At 36.2% G+C, this 18,559-nt stretch overlaps 3 protein-coding genes across 4 annotated transcripts; 1 reads left to right on the forward strand and 2 right to left on the reverse strand.

Annotated features, from left to right (window-relative positions):
• Positions 1-487: 487 nt before the first annotated feature.
• On the reverse strand, positions 488-2,735 carry LOC145735303 (UDP-glucosyltransferase 2-like). The gene is made up of 4 exons (XM_081989149.1): positions 1,927-2,735; positions 1,617-1,875; positions 1,381-1,564; positions 488-1,328 (listed from the first exon to the last, which is right to left on the reverse strand). The coding sequence occupies exons 1-4, from the start codon at positions 2,719-2,721 to the stop codon at positions 1,040-1,042; spliced, it is 1,527 nt and encodes a 508-aa protein (XP_081845275.1). The 5' UTR covers positions 2,722-2,735; the 3' UTR covers positions 488-1,039.
• Positions 2,736-8,585: 5,850 nt separating this feature from the next.
• LOC145735118 (UDP-glycosyltransferase UGT5-like) lies at positions 8,586-12,110 on the forward strand. 2 transcript variants are annotated; one of them, XM_081988867.1, is made up of 4 exons: positions 8,586-9,478; positions 9,531-9,753; positions 11,521-11,734; positions 11,788-12,110. In XM_081988867.1, exons 1-4 carry the CDS (start codon positions 8,639-8,641, stop codon positions 12,068-12,070), a joined length of 1,560 nt encoding a protein of 519 aa, XP_081844993.1. In that variant the 5' UTR covers positions 8,586-8,638; the 3' UTR covers positions 12,071-12,110. The 2 variants fall into 2 exon arrangements, with proteins under 2 accessions (XP_081844993.1, XP_081844994.1); XM_081988868.1 differs by lacking the exons at positions 8,586-9,478; positions 9,531-9,753 and adding exons at positions 10,287-11,193; positions 11,245-11,467.
• A 1,317-nt stretch (positions 12,111-13,427) lies between these two features.
• Positions 13,428-17,223, reverse strand: kek1 (leucine-rich repeat, immunoglobulin-like domain-containing kekkon 1 protein). Its single transcript, XM_081988866.1, has one exon. It carries the CDS (start codon positions 17,101-17,103, stop codon positions 15,244-15,246), a length of 1,860 nt encoding a protein of 619 aa, XP_081844992.1. The 5' UTR covers positions 17,104-17,223; the 3' UTR covers positions 13,428-15,243.
• Between the last annotated feature and the right edge of the window lie 1,336 nt (positions 17,224-18,559).

Raw genomic sequence — 18,559 nt, forward strand, 5'->3', positions numbered from 1 at the left:
ATCCTTGTAACTTGTTTAATTTACATTTTATTAAAAAAAATACCAAATATGAAACTTGTAGATATTTGCATGCACTTTATTCCTAGATAATCAGTATACAGGGTGTCCAAACCAAACTTATAATTTTTTATTCGATTTAAAATGTTTGTGTCGATACTCAATTGTTTTTGCTCTAGCAGCCTTACTTTGACCACCCTCCTCGAAAGCGAAAATTCCCAATTTGAGCGAAATTTTGGTGCACTTTTCCAGAAAATCGTCCATAACTCGCTTATTTCAAACACCCTGTATAAACACACTGTAAAACAAAAGAAAGCTAATGAACAGTGCTATCACGTGACGTTGAGCGGGCACGGCTAAGTTACCCCGTTTAGCCGCTAGAGGGAGTCAAAATTGACTCTCGTTTTTTGCAGTTTTTGATCAATATCTCAGGAACGTTTCAGGTTAGAAATCTGAAGTTTTTACCACAAATACACACACACACCGAAAATTTTCTGGATAAATTTCATATATTTAATTTTCCGGAAAATTTACATCCCTGTTTCTAGGTTTAGAACAAAAACAAAAGAGAGAGTTGTAACTGACAGCCAATGACATTACTCACGGATAGGTAATGGGTGTTATTATTATCTATTTAAAACTAGTGAGTATTTAAAACTAAATTTACTTAATGTATAACGAGCAGTCAATCGACACGTAAATAGTTGTTTTAATTTAAAATATCTCCAATTATTATTAGTCGGTAAAGCTAAATGGATATTCGCAAAACTGATCAATTATTACAAAGTATTTTTGTTTAAATCAATGGAAATGATAATTATTATAAAGGACTTTGAAATAAAAATTGTATATTTGACATCGCATCATGATCTAAATTAAACAAGTGGCTTACTTACTCAATCATCATTGATCCACTTAACCCCAGTTTAAGTGTTTTCTAAACTAGGCAGGTGTTTTAAAAACACGTTATGTTCAACATTGTGACGTGTAACATTAGCTGCAGATCTATTTAAATTAGATTCATATTGAATATTAAAACAGTTTAGGAAATTTTCGATTTTTCAGTTTTTCCAAAGACTTTTTTTATGATTCGAATTAGGAAATTCAGGGTTTTCTTACTGACGTAAACAACTCCAAACAGAAGAAAAGTTAGGAAAGCCAACACATCTAAATGGTAGTTTTGGTAAAAAGGTAGGTTGGCAGCTTCGTACTTTAAGTGGTGGGCTCCGTTATGTCTGAGGACGTACTCGATCCAAAACGTTGCCGTGTCTAACGAACTCATCGGTTGGTCTTGCAGGATTTTAAACTGTTTTTCCAAATTTTCCTGGTAGCTAATGGTATTAAATGTATTTTTTTGTTATGCATCTCGATAATTAGTGTTACCTTTGGTTAGTAAGTAGTTTCAACATTTTTTCTTTCACTTCCTGTTCAGTGAACGACTCATAGTCAACCGACTCAGCTATTCCCAACTTAACACTTCTAGCTGTGTTTTGTTTTTGATCTGCAAACACGGGAACCATTAGTAATGGTACCTTTCTCGATATGGCCTCATCTATGGACTGTATGCCTGTAAATTGCCCTTTTGTTAACAGTATAAGAGGCAATTTATTGACATTTACCTCCTTGCATAATGAATAGCTTTACATTAGGATGTCCTAAAACGTCTTGTTGAGGAAACCACTTCCTGACAAGAAAGTTTTCAGGAATATTCTCTAAATTAGATTGGTTGGCATGTTTGAACAGCACTGTATAAGGTAATTGACTAAGGACATTGATAAATTTCTTTAGCATATCCTGAGAGACTTTGGAGGCATCCACGTTAGTCCCCATACTGAAGTAGATTACCCCTTTACTTTTGTCAAGGATGTCTTGCAAATCCTTTTTTAAAAAATGTTACTAGAATGCTTAAGAAAATCAAAGAATACTTACTTGAGGTAAGGGTTTTTGAGGATGAACGTGTATGGCACTAATTGGAATGTATTGAGGAGTCATTGGGTGTGGTTTTTGATTAGCAAAATTGTAGTTGGCTAACACCAAACTGACCTCATCGGACAGCTGAGCTGCAGACTTGCCTATTGTACCGAAATGTTTGATAATCTGATCGTTTAGTACTGGAGTCATTTTCAAAGGCCCTATCAGTTTTATAGTCCAAGAAAACAGAAAAGATTTCACTCTTTGTTGAAAATTTTCTGCGGTTTCAAATCCCAGAAAAAACTCAGGTTCCACCACTGGATGCCGATCCATTCCTATAGCTTGCAAAGACTTTAAAGTCATAGGCAAAGATATCATTCCCACCATAGGCACTTGGTACAACTCCTTAAAAGCGTAATAAGTTGGCCATAGATATTCAACCATTAACAGATCGAAGGTATCATTATTAGCGTTTTTGATTAAATCTTTTAAAAACTCATGACTTAATTGAGCTTCTGAGATGTTGATGTATGCCTCAACAACCTTGCTAAAGTCATATCCAACCTCACCAATTTTTGCCAAGTACGGAAAACTGAACCCTAAATCATACTCAGTCAAGTTGGTCAAACTTGGATCGTTTAAAGGACAAGGAGTATACACAGTCACTTGATGGCCTCTCAACGATAACTCCTTCCAAACTGGTTGGAACATAATCTGGTGACTGTAACTGGGGGTGAGGAACACACCCAAAATCCTCGCCCCCATTGTAAGGGTGGACAAAAGAGAAACACTCACTACACAACGTAACCACATGGTCGAGAACTGACTGAAGAGGAATGATTGTCAGGAAACTTATTATAAGAGATAAGATAATTCAAACTTTTAGATTTTTTATTTAAAACCACTTGAAATATAGTTGAGTGACAATACAATATTGTAAGTAAACCATAAATCTTCAAAAAGAAAATATAATAATAGGACTTTACAAAAAAATACTTTATGTAAAGTCCGTCTCAGGGCTAGTGGCAGTGACGTAATAGTTGTCATTTACGAATTTTTAAATTAGCTGGTTTGTACGTTCAGAAATAACTCCACATCTGTAATTTGACAGTGTGTCATCTGATTAACATATTTTAAAAAAGTACGGGTGTCACGTGACAAACTGTCAAAGGACCCCATTGATTATTAGGCTTGTTCGCAGAGGCAATCCCTGATTGGCTTCCAAGTCAGAAACAGTAAATATCAAGTTTTATTGGTTGAATGCTCACGTGACTGTGACGTTTTCTGACTTGTGGCCAATGGATGGATTACTAGTTGGAGATTCTCTCTGCAAACAAACTTATTCATTTTGACTTTTTGACGTTTGTTTTCTCGACATTTTTTCCAGCTATAATTTGAATTTTTTGATTTAGTTTTTATTTAGTTGTATTTGGAATTTTGCCAATACAATTACTTTTATTTTGTGTCATTTTGACAGCAGAATCATATGCCCAAGGTCACCGTAGTAAATTTTGTTGAAACTTTTCTAAAAATTCTCTATAACTCGCTTATTTTAAGCATTCTGTATAAACACACCATACAATAAAATAAAGCTAATGAATGAGGCTATCACGTGACGTTAACCGGACTAGGCTAAGTTGTACCGTTTGGCCGCTAGAGGTCGCCAAAGTTTTTTAAATATCTCAGGAACGTCCCAAGTTGTTGCACGTCGTTGGATGTCTGGTTCAACAAAAACAAATCTTGTTAAACCAAAAAGAAACTGTGTGAATATATCAACAAACTAATCTAAGAGAAAAGTGAATTTTAATATGACATCACAGTCACTGCCACTTCTCCTGAGACCTTTTACAGCATTGTTATCATATCATCAGCTTTTCCAAAAAGCCCCTTATTGTCCAACAATGAAAATAATTCCCTGACCACCTGCCTGACTTTCCAGGTGAGTTCAGACGTACGTTCCGAAAATTAGGGATGCGTGTAAAGAGTGGGGGAGAAGCGTAATCGAATATGATTCCTGAGGGACCTTAATTAGGGCCCGTTATGGCGGCTGAATTTTGCCCCCAGGACAGCCTATTCGAAATACGTCCCGTTAACAACCGCATTTAAATATTGAGCAGTGCCTGAATGTTTTTTTTTGCTGTTTGCTGCTGGAACTACCATTTAATTTCACGGTAACCGGTAACAATTAATTAACCCGTTAAAGCTAAACTCCCACATGAATTACTGAAAAGAGCAAAGTTTTTCCATCCAACTATTTTCCAATAAACAGCCTCTTACCGAGTATTTACCACTTGAGGAAAAGCCCGAAAACGTAAAAGTAGAAAATTAAATAATGCATCGGCAAAAGGGAATCGAAAAAGCTCGGTACATTCGCCAGTTTAAATAATGACCGTGTTGCTCCCGTATAATTTTAAATAAGGGCGTTTTCACGTTTAGAAAACCGGAAACGTAACACCGACCATATATTTTATTATGCTATATAAGCCGGGGTGCGAATAAAAGCTCTTGCGCAATTTAGAGGTTAGAATTCTGGATTTTCTTTTGATAAAAAAAAAATCAGGAAAAAGGTTAAATTAAACTCTTGCGGTGTACAAAAGCGCAACGATCAAAGCTTTAATGCCCCTCTCGTATCAAAGCTTTTACTCGAACAAAATGTTCGCTTATCGGTCATTTTTTTGTTGCAAGAGTGTACTTTTCTGTCTAATTAACCATCTTAAATGCGATATTTATCCGAATTACCAGACTTGCTTGGTACTAAAGTTCCAGACACATTAAAAGTGATACGGGGAAAGAGTTTTATAATCTACAATAATTTAAACAAAAATTCTTTAAATCTTGAATGAATCAAATTATCTCTCAGGAGATTTTCCTGTTCTGACGAATTTTTTCTAAACTCCCTTCAGCTTAATGTAATTTTACCGTAGTTTAAACGGTTATTAGGTTAATGGCTGACGTTAACTTCATACAACGATATCCGCAGGGAGTTGAGAGCAAGACGGCGCCCGAATAATTATCATCATAATCGCATCTGCGGTTGATGTGGGTGCAAGGACAAAATTTCACCCCTCCACCCTTTTAATCCTTTCGCCTGTTTTTCACTTCTTGCCATCCTCAAGACCGATGAAAAATTGCTTTTTAATTTCGTTAATGGCGAGTTATTTACTCGCAGACCCTTTTTCTGATAACTCTCGAGGCGAATCTCTAATTTAATTTGTTCGCTGTTGTTTAATTTAATAATTGCCAGCTGAGGGCGTTAAAAGCGACATCGCAAATTTTCCCAGTTTTCCTTCCTCAAACCGTCAATTTATCACTTTCACGTACATGCGCCCGTGTATACATATTATAGTTTGCCCGATGCTGCAGAACAGCAGCCCTAATCAGGCTTTCCATTTATATGGTAATGCCCTTTAATAAGGCCCTATTTATATTATATCCATTAGTTTGGCACGATGTAACGGCACCCGATTCATAATTCAAACGCTCGATTTCGTTGTTTCCAATTTGCACCTGGATTTGGACGTGTCTATACTAATATTGATCATCAACAGGCGTTCGATTGACTAAATATAGTCGGCATTTTGATTTATTTACTTAATTTTATCAAACCAAGATGGATTTTGTACCGTACAAAATAGTGTAAGAAAACAGAAAGAAAATAGTTTCTAAGATAGTGCGTGCGTGCGATCGTGCGTAATAACGCACTAGGGTGCGGAAATTAAATTACGTAATGTATGTATCATATTCTAAATTATGATTCCATATAACAACTGTTAATTTATTATTAATATTAGTAACAAGTAGATTAGAGGAAATTTATCACACTAATAACCCATTTGTGGTAATCAAGTTGGTAGGTTGTAATAAAGTATTAATTTTGCAAATATAAATAAATATACAGGGTGGACCATAAGTAATGGGACATAGAGCTACAGCATATTCCTGACATCAAAATAATACGATTTAGCTGAATTGTCCTATACCGAAAGTTAATATTAAGAAAGATACAGGGTGTAAAAGTTGAAATTTTATTTTAGCTTTTTTGTCATATCTTCACGGTCTTTTGATATAAATTACTGAAATTTGGTATAAAGGGGTTTTGGCAGACGTAAAATACGATGCTTTCATTTGTTTTGTAGTAGCTGATAGGGGGCGCTAGCGGTAACCATCTCCGTCCCTTCAAGCTTTCAAAACTTTTTTTTACGGAACTGAAACGGCCATATGACTTCAAAATATGATTCTAAGATGTTTTCTACGTAAAAAAGGTATACTTGTTGTAAGTCTTAAAAGTCGACCGTTTTCGAGTTATTTAATCTTTTATTATTGCATGCATTTACATGTACAGCAGATTTTAATTACTATTTTTTTTTTAATTCTAAGTAGGATTTGATACAAAAACAAAAAGGGCGTTCATAACAACTAGCTTTATTTTTAAGTTTACAAACATTTTTTAAACGGTCAAATTTACATACAGAAACTGTTATGTGTGTAACTTAAGGGTATACAGCACATATCATATTAACATACGACAATGCATGCAATAATAAAACATTAAATAACTCGAAAACAGTCAACTTTTAAGACTTACAACAAGTATACCTTTTTTACATAGAAAACATCTTAGAATCATGTTTTGAGAGCATATGGTCGTTTCAGTTCCGTAAAAAAAAGTTAGAGTCTCTTGAAGGAACGGATATGGTTGCAGCTAGCGCCCCCTATCAGCTACTACAAAACAAATGAAAGCATCGTATTTAACGCCTGCCAAAACCCCCTTATACCAACTTTCAGTAATTTATATCAAACGACCGTGAAGATATGATGAAAAAACAACTTTCACACCCTGTATCTTTCTTTATATTAATTTTCGGTGTAGAACAATTTCGCTAAATCGTATTATTTTGATGTCAGGAATATGCTGTAGCTCTATGTCCCATTACTTATGGTCCACCCTGTATATAAAAGAACAATATTGTAAATTAATTATTAATAAAAATTTATTTTTCAATTTTATTTTCAGTATTATTTATTTTCAATTATTGGAAACCCTCTCTAATACTACCTCTAATCTACTTGACATTTTGTAAGTTTATAGGATACATAATTTAATTTTCCCATCCTAGTGCTGGAAAATCATTTCGTTCGGCACTAGTGCGGGAAAATACGTTTTAATGTTCTCTTCTGCACAATTTTAGATTAAGGTCCAAGAAAATGTAGTCATTAAGGGAAAATATTGCTATAAATTTAGAATTGCTTTAAAACAGAATCTGCACTAAAACAACATTTTTGTGAATGATTGTTGTTTATTTTTCTCTATTTAGATGACGTGTGACCCAACTTGAATGAAGATAAAATACGAAAAAAAAGCTTTTAAAAGAGACACTTTCCTAAAAAAAAAAAATTTCAAATCAGCAGTGCTTATCAAACTGTTTGCCAGAAATTATTCTAATAGGGCAGTGACTCTCAATAATATAGCAACTGCCCTAGTATACAGGTGTGATAAATCCAAAACCGACCATAGGAAAACCGTGTTACAGACAGAGAAACGTAGATAATTAAATGCGCGGGACAAAGACAGAAAAGTGAACAAATATGAAGTAGGCCATATTTTTAGCGCGCTGTGGCCAAACGCCATGTATCCAATAGCGTCGACAAAATTAATTTTGTTGTTGGATTATTCCTAATTTATTATAGTCGGTAAGTGTGAGCTGTATTTAGTCCGATTTCTGTCAAATTTGTTTAACGATTTGAATGAAATTACTTATTTTTCATTTAGCAGTTGAATTGCTGTAGCGTTACGAGACCTACCTATTGTAGTAATATTTCATCTGTCATCTGCGATTAAAATCTAACCTCAAATGCAGTCGGTAAACTCAGTCAGTTTGACAACACTGAAGCAAAATTATGGCCTACTTAAAATTTTTGGAGGTGTTCTGTCTGTGTCACGCGCATTCAATCATTTATGTGTCTCTGTCCGTTACACGATTTTCCTAAGGTCGGTTTTGGATTTACGATTTACCACACCTGTATAGTAATTTAACGTAAACAAAAATAGTCTTAACTTACATTATTTAATATTAAACTGTCACTTTCACTATCATGGAAGTGGTCACGTGACCAATCATGCACATAAATTTTGATGAATATCCTGAAGAAGTTGTTTTAGTTATTTCTGCATATTAACTTTACTGAAAAACCTGTAAATTCAATTTATTGAGTACTAGTTTTATATTTTAACGGAACAAATTACTCAACTCGTTCTATTGACTGTCTCTCTAACCTAAATTTTCAGATATAACTCCAGACTACCAGATTTTTTTTCAGATTAGATTTACCATCCAAATAGACCTTTTTACTTTTAAAGAAGGTTTAGGGAGGAAAAAGCAAACCCTTCATAAGTAAATAATATTAAATCCGACGCCCTTTTCCTGTCCTTCGTCCCCCCTTCAACATTCCCCTACCGTTAATAATTAATGAAGGAATTTGGGCAACGCAAATTCCTTAAAGTTAATTAATCACGCACACATACCTGAAAGAAAGTGTTGTTGAAAGTTGAAATTTACCGTAAATTATCTTTTCATTCTCTCTGAGTAAACTATAGTATGTGTTTAATTATTTATTTGTAACAATTAGGAGAACAGTCAAGGTTGTTCTAATCTAGAAATTACAAAATTAATAAGCAGCAGCCAGAAACTCTGTTTAAATATTATTTAGAAATTTGTAGTGTTGAATCGACATGCACCAGGTGACTTTCTTCCTGTTTTTGTTGAGTTTTAGTGTGGGTGATGCCTTTAAAATTCTGTTTTTTTGTCCTGTGCCAGCTCACAGTCACCAGAAAATGTACAAAGAGGTGTGGACAAAGTTGTCTGTGAAAGGGCACCAAGTGTTTGTAGTGACTCCGTTACCTGATTTCAACCAATCCCTCACCAATCTAACCGAGTATGATATTAGCTCAGTGGAGGAATTTGAGGCCACACAAATTCAACCCGAATGGAAAGTGGCATTTTACAAGAAACCCACCTTTTTGGGTACCATTATTAGACAATTCATCATTCAGAAGATAGCTGGAGATGGTATGGATTTTCTTTACAATCACCCGGAAGTTCAAAGGCTTGTAAAAGAGCATGACAGCTTTGATGGGTGCGTGTTTGAATGGTTCCATCCGGCTATAGCAGTCTACAGTCATTTGTTTGGCTGTCCAATGATTGGCTTAGGTTCCAACAGCTTACCAATTCAAATGCTAGATACAGTAGGAAATCCTGCACACCCAATTGTGGCTCCAGAACAGGATCTTCCAATTTTAAGGAACAGGATAACGTTCTTCCAAAGATTGTGGTCAACTTTCTGGTCTGTGTTTGTCAGGTGGCATCAGCACTATTTCCTCATTCCAGCTGAAGATGCTCGAATCCGTAAATACTACGGAAACCACGTGCCTTATCTAGGAGACTTGCAACGCAATATCAGTTTGGTGATTTTGAACCGAAACCCTGCCTTCCACAGACCAATCCCTATGAACCCAAACGTGATTGAAATTGGTTACTTAAACTACCAAAAACCGATAACCAAAGTGGACTCGGTAAGTTCTTAAAACAAAACTCACTCAACTCCATATTATCAACTTATTGCAGAAACTCCAAAAATTCCTAGACGAATCACTAGAGGGCGTAGTGTACTTCAGTCTAGGGATTAGCATGGAAGGTACGTCAATGCCCGCACAATACTTGATCAAACTCCAAGCCGTCTTCAGGGATTTGCCGTACAAAGTGGTGTGGAAATGGGAAAATTCCACAATGACTGACAAACCTCCTAACGTGTTTATTGCAAAATTTTTACCTCAGGTGTATGTACTAGGTAAGTTTTATCAAATGGAGGTTGATAAGTAGCAGGTGTTGGCTAAATGTGTTGATGTAACAATACATTGACGTAACAGTTGCACATAAATGTTTTGAATGTTACTTTTACTTCTTCATTTGTGATATTCAACTTATTTACCTTTCTGTAGCAAATTTCAGAGTGTTAATTCTAAACTTTGATTTTCGTTTACATTATTAAGTCATATTTTGACAGATGATATAATATGGCTGTCAGTTCCAAACGTGGAAACTGTCAATCCCAAGGAGGTACAAAACAACAAAGCATCCTTGAAAAGTAACAAAACCTCATCTTCGTGAGTAATAAACATGCTTGTTGAAGTCATTACATGCTTGTTGAATAATATACTATTTTGAGATGTGACTAAAATATCAGGCAATATTATTTATTGTATTGTCAGTATTTTTAACTGTTACAAAAAATCCAATCAGACCAGTTTACTTCATCTGTATTAGTTTTAAAAATACGATATGATTATTGAATGGTACTTCAGATTGCAAATTAGCACTTAGATAAACCATTGAATAGTATTTAGATTAGATAAAACTGAAATACACAGGTGTTAAATCTAGTTTAGTTGGTAGTACCATGTCTCAAAAACAACTTACTATACTAGTGTTGATGGTGACCGCAGTATCAGCCTCAAAAATTTTATTTTTGAGTTGTTCCCCCGCCCCTAGTCACCAGAAACCTTTTCAGCAACTATGGAGGGCTTTATCCATCAAAGGTCATGATGTGCACGTGTTAACCCCTAACCCTCTGAACGATTCGACTTTAACTAATTTGACTGAGTACGATTTGAGTGATTTCTATGCTCTTTTAGCTCAATTTGAAGGCTCCATGAGGTTTTTAGCTGAAAAACCCGACTTGTGGAGTGTTTTTATAAAGGATGTCAAGGCGACTGAAATTTTTTCCAGACTGTACAACCGTACTTTGCATCATACTGAAACCAGGAGGTTACTGGATAACAATGACAGTTTTGATGTGGTTATAGTTGAGTGGTTGTTTCCTACTTTGGCTTCGTTTGCTGCGCATTATAATGCTCCATTGATTGGGATTACCTCCCTAGGGGCACCTTTGGTGGCTTTGGATACTTTGAGCAATCCTTCACACCCTGTAGTGAACCCTGACATGAATTTACCTTTAAGGGTGAAGCTGGGTTTTATGGAAAGAGTGGTGTCTGTTTTGTATTCAGTTTACGTGAGATTGTACTATAAATTGGTGGTACTGCCTAGGGAGGATTTCAACGTTAGAAGGCTTTTTAAGGAAGATTTACCTTACTTAGGGGAGGTAGAAAGAAACGTGAGTGTTCTGTTGATGAACCGAAATCCGGCTTTCCATAGACCTATGCCTTTATTCCCTAACACTATTGAGTTAGGAGGGATTGAGTTCCCTGTCAGTAAAACTCTTTTAGAGGATGTAAGTTTGCTTCATCGAGTATGTTAGTGAAGTTAATAGGGCTGTTTTAAGGGGTTGAAAAGTCTGTTAGACCAAGCCACTGAAGGGGTGGTCTATTTTAGTTTAGGGTCAAACGTTAAGTCAATCTATCTGAACCAAAACACAATTTCAAAATTGCAAACTACGTTTGCTTCTCTGCCCTACAAAGTGGTGTGGAAGTGGGAGAATGACACCATGGAGGGTAAACCCGATAATGTTTTTGTTACTAAATGGGTGTCCCAAGTTTCTTTATTAGGTACTTACCTCTATTTCAACACACTGTCAAGTAAAACTTAACTATATTTGCAGAACACCCTAATGTAAAGCTTTTCATCACCCAAGGAGGTTTACAATCAACTGAGGAAGCTATAGCAGCCCATAAACCCATAATAGGAATACCATTCCACTCAGACCAGACCACCAACGTGGACACTTGCGTCCAGTATGGTATGGGCAAAATGATAGACCTGGAAGAGCTGTCTGAATTAAGGAGCTACATCCTGGAAGTTATTGATGATCCCAGGTTAGTATGTCGCGTAAAGTATGTCCAGTTTATAGGGAACTTTTTGGATGTAGTTATGCTGCCAATGCCAAGAAACTGGATCAACTTTTGAGGGACCAACCTCAAGATGGAGTGGAAAAAGCTATCTGGTGGATTGAGTATGTTATAAGGCATAAAGGTGCTAAACATTTGAGGAGTATCGCAGCTGATTTACCTTTATGGCAGTATTTAATGTTGGATGTTTTGGCTTTTTTGCTAGTTATTTTAACAAGCGTTTTGTTCATTGTTTATTTTGTTGTTAAATCAATATTTAGAGTAGTTTTTGGTAGGAGAGTTAGTAAATCTAAGAAAGAGTAAATTTCAGGTTGTTTTATAAAAATAAATTTATTGTCTAAAACAGGGAATTTGAATTTGTAAGATTTTTCAAATGGTTGGGATGAACTTATTAAAGCCCCACAAGGGTGGCAAAGCCCCACGTGTGAAATAAACGTATTAGCACCTACAAGGGGACCCGAACGGCAATTAAATAGTATTAGGAGTTAATTCTGGATTGCATAAATTCCCCATGGAATAATAATCTACTCAGTCATGCCGTATTAACCCTTAATGCTCGTATATGTGTTCTTCGGATTACTCGTAATGGTTGATATTGTACGCACTTTCCCACGCCCTGTATATTTAAGGGTTAATGGGTCGTAAATTTGCGACGGTGATTATTTTCGCGTTTTCGGGAGAGCTGACAAAGTTACCCTAAACCGAGTTCGACTTTTGCTCTAAAACTAAATTTGCACGTGCTGGCAGCCCGAATATGGCAAAACAGCTGCTTTTCACCCCGCGTTAACCGAAAGTTTTGGACGTTGAATTTACGGCCCTGTTTGTCCACGGCAAAAACAATTTAACCCGGATTTATGCCACCCTCTTCTGGCTTTTCAACCAAAGTCATCCAGTTTGCAGTGATTTATGTTTCTGTGTCACTCAATTCAGATTAGAAAATTTGATTTTTAGGTCACACATTTGTAAACGTCTATATTTAATCTTGAAACTACAATATCTGGCCAACTCGAAGTGTTACAACACTGAATTTTCACTCGATTATTGTAAACAATGTCCGGTTGACTGGACGTCCGAAACGGCAATATTGACCACCGTCCAATGCACACTTTAAACAATCGAAACTGGGCTGAAATTAAACCGCAAACCTGAAATTACCATTTCAGATTGTAACCGCAGTTCGATAGATCCTACGGTCAATTCTCAGTCTCATTCACTCTTGAAAAGTCCAATTTTTGCTTCACTTTGAACCAGCTGACTCACGATAACCGAAGGTGGAAATCGGCTATGGTTTGGTTCAGGTCCCATTCAAGAGAACCCATCGGTTCTGGTGAATGTGACCGCATAATAAACGTCATTATTATGGGTACCGTGAAGCCCATAAACTTGAAATACACGCAGCTGTCTGATACAAATCAATAGCACTTGATGATTGTCCATTGGCAAACAATTTGACGCTATGAATATGCAGGATAGCGTTAATAAACTGTTTGAATTTGCATTTTGTCAACTCAACTGTATATAGGGTGTCCCAAGTGCAAGTTTATTATTATAAGCATTTCTTTCTATTAAAAAATACTAACCTAACGAGAAATAATGGTTCTAAAACCTTATGGTGGGAACATCCTGTATTCTGGTTTAGAAAATAAAACCAATATTCTAATATATTTCATAAGACATTTATTAAAAGACTTTTTTTTTTATTGTTTGTCACTTATATGTACATATTACGGTAACATTACGAATACTGAATTTTATACGCAATTTTTTCCATTCAGACTTTTGACAGTAACCAAAATTGTATTTTTCTTACAAACACTGGATACAATAGTTATTATTAGTATTAGTTTAAGAGTATACACAGCAATTCTCCTACAAAATTATAACAACAACATGTTTATAACACCATCCGTTTTTTTTTTGTATTATTATTATAATAATTAACCTTCTCCACCTACTTTGGAAATTTACAACAATATATAAAAATAAATTAATCAATGTACACTGTTATTTTTGTTACTGTACAATATTTGAGTCATGTTTACGCCATGGTTTTGAATTTCAATTTGGAGTTTCTCTCGAGTGTTAATGACGAAACCAGTTTCCGTGGGAATATATCTGATGTAAACGAACCCCAAGGTGTATTTGTTTTCTCTCGTTTATACAGTGTGCGCTATGAATTTGACTTTAACAGCTGGCAAATATGGTGTTCAGTACTTGCATAGAAGATGATTAGTCACTATTTCAGTGCAATAATACAAAATTAGCAAAAAAAATTACACTATAGCAATAAGTCAGAAGAGTTTTAACAACAAAAACCAAAAAAGATGTTTTAAAGCCTGAAACGAAAATCAGACGTTTCGATTAAATTAATGATCATCACCAGAACTCTCAGTACATTTCTACACTACTACCATAAACATAAACGTAAAAAATTACTGCTAATTCAGCCTAAATAGCAGCACTATTGGTAGTTTGTGATTGGTCAAGAAAAAGTTTGCAGTCAAAACATCTGCAATTGATTTTAAAATTAATTTATGGTATTCAAGTTAAAACAAAACTATAGGAAAAGCTAACTAAAAGGAAAATAGTCACATTATCATGAAAAAGTTATGTAACTACCACATTTTGAAAATTAGTACATTAAAAAAAATCAGTTTTTACACCAAAAATGAAACAAGAAATCTTAAAGTGCATTAATTTCAAAATAACGAGAAATGTCACGTGTCAATAAATTTTTTTAAAAGATGGGAAATAAAATTGCCCTTCCAAGGTACTACTAACTAAATGATTCAAAAACAATTTTAAGTTATAATAATATATGACAATTAAGTAGTCAAAACTTTAGGTATTAACCTGATTTTCATTAAGGTTAAGGAATGCAGTTAATAGAGTGTTTTTGAATTGTTTTAGAACTTCTGGAAGGAGCTAAATTAGCTTCAGAAAATTACTCAAATTAATTAATTAGGCTAATCAACTAAAGTCTTCTGAATTTGTCCTGTTAAATTGGTCCTTTAAAGGGCGTGGTTCTAGTGAACGTCATCTGACCAAGCATTCAAATAGTGACTAAATAATTATAATACAGATTGTAGATATTGATTAACTTCTATTAATCCGAAGGCAATAATTTTTTGAATTGAAAATTAGTGAGAAACTCCAAATCCCAATTTCTTCCTTTAATTAATTAACCTTCTAAAAGTGGATTTGTGGGATAAAATCCAAGTAAACTAAAATAGCAACTTTCACATTACCTAATTACTTAGTTATCAGTCTTGTCAATGTATACTTCAACAGGGAATTCAACCAATACTATATTTACACTTAAAAAATAGTCACCAAACATTTTAGTGTGTATATCACAAAAATTCCACGTTTCGCACCTCCGAAACCGTGATCAGGATCATCACAGCACCCATCCACTGTCATTATTATAGGAACCTAGTCTTTGGTATCAAGTCGGCGTGGGGCCCTCCAGGCCCTTAAACGTCAGTGCCACACCCTTCCTGGTAGCCTTCGTCTGGCGAATTTCTACTACTACTGCTCAACGCCCTTTTCAGGGCTGTTACAGGTGGTAGTACCGGTACACCACCTTTCTGCCACACCCTTAAAGTTTTGGTGGAAGCCGGTGGGGTGGCAGGATTACCGAGAACAGGAAGGCCGTAGTCGGGAGGGTAACCCAGTGCTCGGTTTCTGTAACTTCCTGAATCTGAATTGTTGGCACTGGTACCCTCAATAATGGGGGTTTTATCGTCGTAGAAGGCCGAGTTGTTGCTCCCCACTCTCTGAATATTGCAGGAGTCTTCCCATAAACTAGAGGGGTAAAGGGAATCAGCGTTTCTGCTGTATTCTCCACTACTTGGTCGTGGTAAAGTAAGCATTTCACTGCTACCCTGTTGTCGCATGTCGTTGATTAGATCAGGATTATTGCCAGAATTTGATGAAGGTGACACCAAATTATCATTCACTCTAGGGGGTTTCTGGATGGGGTTGCATAAGATAAGTTCATTGGGTTGGCTGCGTTCCACTGGGGTGGGGTTGGTGGGGGTTAACGGTTTACCATTAGGCAAAGCTGAACCGTTTACAACAGTCACAACTTCCAGTTGTCTGGGTGTTTTAGTTTCAATGTAAGGACTGCGACGCACTCTGACTAGAAGCACTAAGATAACCACCAGCACTAGCAAAATCAACACAGCTAGGGCAGCACTAAGTCCAGCAATTTGTCCGTTATCAAGTGAAGTTATTCCAGTAGGGCGTGCAAACACCCTTAAAGTGTACGTAGTTTCGGAACTTCCCGCCCTGTTTTCTGCCACACAGTAAAACTCGTATGTATTCAGTTTAGTGGTTGGTTCATCCAAGTTGGTAATGACCAAAACGCTTTTTTTCTCCACTCTTCCGTATTCAAAGATGCTGATTTTCTGGTGGTTGGTGAAGAAGGTGTTGTTGTTTAACAGTTTCCCGTTCCAGAACCATTTGATGTGGGGTGGTGGAACTGCGTGTGCGCGGCAGGGGATGGTGGCATTATCCGATGCTGTGGTTTCTATAAAACGGTTGGAAGGTAAAATATCCGGTTTGCAGGCTAAATCATCCAGATGTAAGTCTGTGAATGATTTTTTGCTTAAACGTTCTGGTCCATGACAAATGGGAGCTATATGTAAGGGTATGTTGTTATCGACTAACCACTCTTTGACCACTCTTAAACGGCAATCGCACTGCCAAGGATTGTTGTGGAGTTCCACTCCATGGAGTTTGTTCAGGACTTCAACGGTGTGAGGTCGCAGTTCTTCTAAGTGGTTATCATTGAGTTTGAGTGACTCCAAACCCTCAATTCCCTCAAAAGCTTTTGGGACCACAGTCTGGATTTCACAATTTGACAGATCTAGCTTAATTAGCCCTTTTAAATTTCGAAACGCTCCAGGTTCAATTTTTTGAATTGGATTATTGGAAATGATCAGTTCTCTCAAGAATGGTGTATCCCTGAACGTGTGTGATGGTATAGAAGTCAGTAAATTACTGGACAAATCCAGCTCAATTAAATTGGTAACTCCTTTAAAGGCTTGATGATCAATCTCTCCTAAACGGCAACTTCTCAAATACAATCGCTGTAAATTCACTAAACCATAACGGAAAAAAGTTTCTCTAGGAAGGATTTGGATGTTGTTGATCGACAAGTCCAACACTTGAGTTTCAGGATCGGCACTTTCAGGAATCGTTATCAAACCGCGTTCCATACACTCCACGGTCCGTTTACCGTTTTTCCACTTGCACGTGCACATCCCCGGACATGATTCCGCCCAAACCGACCCCAACACGCACACAATCAGCATACAATTCACCAGCATGTTGATGATGATGATGACGTTAGGACATCGACGAAACGTCGCGATCGACCAAACAGTTCGAGGACGACGCGCACCCGAACCGCGAAGCTTCAAGACTGAAATGCCCTCTCTTTCTCCTATCCTAACCCGATTTTCAACACTGTTATGCCCGCACCCCCGAAACGAAAAGCGTTGCGCACTGGTTCATAAGTAACCACCGCATAAACGTCCTGATTTTTGTATTGGACTGGTTGCTTTTTCTATTGTTAATGCCAAAAGATTCGGAAGGATGAATGACGTGTGTGAAGTGAAAGCTTCACCGAAAGCACATCAGAAAGAAAACTTCTTAGGCGTTGTCGAACTCAAAAAATACGAGATTTGAATTATTTTAAATCAAAAGTCTTTTCATCATTTTTGACAGCAAAAAACTATTAGTATTTTGATGAAACTGAGGATGAAACATTAAACTGTGTTACAGATTTTAGAAAATAGTATATTGGATACTCAGGTGGAAAGTGTTTGATTTCGCCGAGACGAAGTCGAAGTGAACTTTATCTCGAGACAGAAATTAAACTTTCTACCGTGGTTTGTGTTCTATTTTATTTTCAACCATTTATCAAAATCTCATTCTTTCATTCATAAATCATTCAGTTGAAATATTGATTGCTAATAGTCCTATAACAATAAGGTAATATAGGTGTACGAGTAGTTATGACTTCAACTATGATAAAAGAAGAGAGATTTCTGAAGACGCAGATGTTACTCATCATCACCTGAGCTGCGAGCTGTTGCAGAGGTGGCGGCACAGTCACTTCACTACAAAAAGTAAGCCCAGATATGACAAAACGCATATTGACATTCACCCGGGTGGAAAGTGACATTTACCTGGGTGGAAAGTGAGTACTATCCACCCGAGTGGAAAGTAAAAGTAGGTAATTTTCATCTTTCCACCTGGTTTACACATAAGAAATAACGTTATTACATACCTGGTTGAAAATAAAAATATTTATACAAAAGTTGATGATGATGATTTGAACGCAACTTACTTGAATTATTCAGGATGTTCCAAAAAAGTGTAATAGACCAAACTTATGTTTTTTTTAAATGGAACACCCTGTATTCAATTGTTGAATAGAGCACGAGACGATTTCTACGATATATGGTTTGTTGGATTTATTCTAATGAGCTTCAGATTTTGGAAGTCTAAAATGATCGAAAATGCTACAGGGTGGTATATTTTTCATGGTCAGATTTCAATTAATATTCTAGAACTTCTTTTGGCGTTCCATTGCTTATTTGTCACCATTCACTTTGGAATTACGGACGTAAAGTTATTTCTGACCGAGCCTCTGAACCAACACAAACATAACACAAATTAAAAAAACCTACGTCAATGTGATAGAATCGTGTAATAAAAGAAGAACAACAATTATTACGTCACTGCCACTAGCATTGGGACGGACATTAGATGATCTTT

Source organism: Ips typographus, linkage group LG11 (genome assembly GCF_016097725.1).
Source record: "Ips typographus isolate SLU linkage group LG11, UJ_Ityp_2.0, whole genome shotgun sequence".
Lineage (NCBI taxonomy): Eukaryota > Metazoa > Arthropoda > Insecta > Coleoptera > Curculionidae > Ips > Ips typographus.

Excerpts from the sequence above, each read along its gene's own strand:
- LOC145735303 (XM_081989149.1), bottom strand. The coding sequence starts at position 2,721 with ATGTGGTTACGTTGTGTAGTGAGTGTTTCTCTTTTGTCCACCCTTACA. Across the intron at positions 1,876-1,926 it reads CTCAAAAACCCTTACCTCAA|GATTTGCAAGACATCCTTGA; the intron begins GTAAGTATTCTT and ends TTTTTAAAAAAG. Across the intron at positions 1,329-1,380 it reads AAACTACTTACTAACCAAAG|CTACCAGGAAAATTTGGAAA; the intron begins GTAACACTAATT and ends TAATACCATTAG.
- LOC145735118 (XM_081988867.1), top strand. The coding sequence starts at position 8,639 with ATGCACCAGGTGACTTTCTTCCTGTTTTTGTTGAGTTTTAGTGTGGGT. Across the intron at positions 9,754-11,520 it reads ACCTCAGGTGTATGTACTAG|AACACCCTAATGTAAAGCTT; the intron begins GTAAGTTTTATC and ends CTATATTTGCAG. Across the intron at positions 11,735-11,787 it reads GAAGTTATTGATGATCCCAG|TTATGCTGCCAATGCCAAGA; the intron begins GTTAGTATGTCG and ends TTTTGGATGTAG.
- kek1 (XM_081988866.1), bottom strand. The coding sequence starts at position 17,103 with ATGCTGGTGAATTGTATGCTGATTGTGTGCGTGTTGGGGTCGGTTTGG.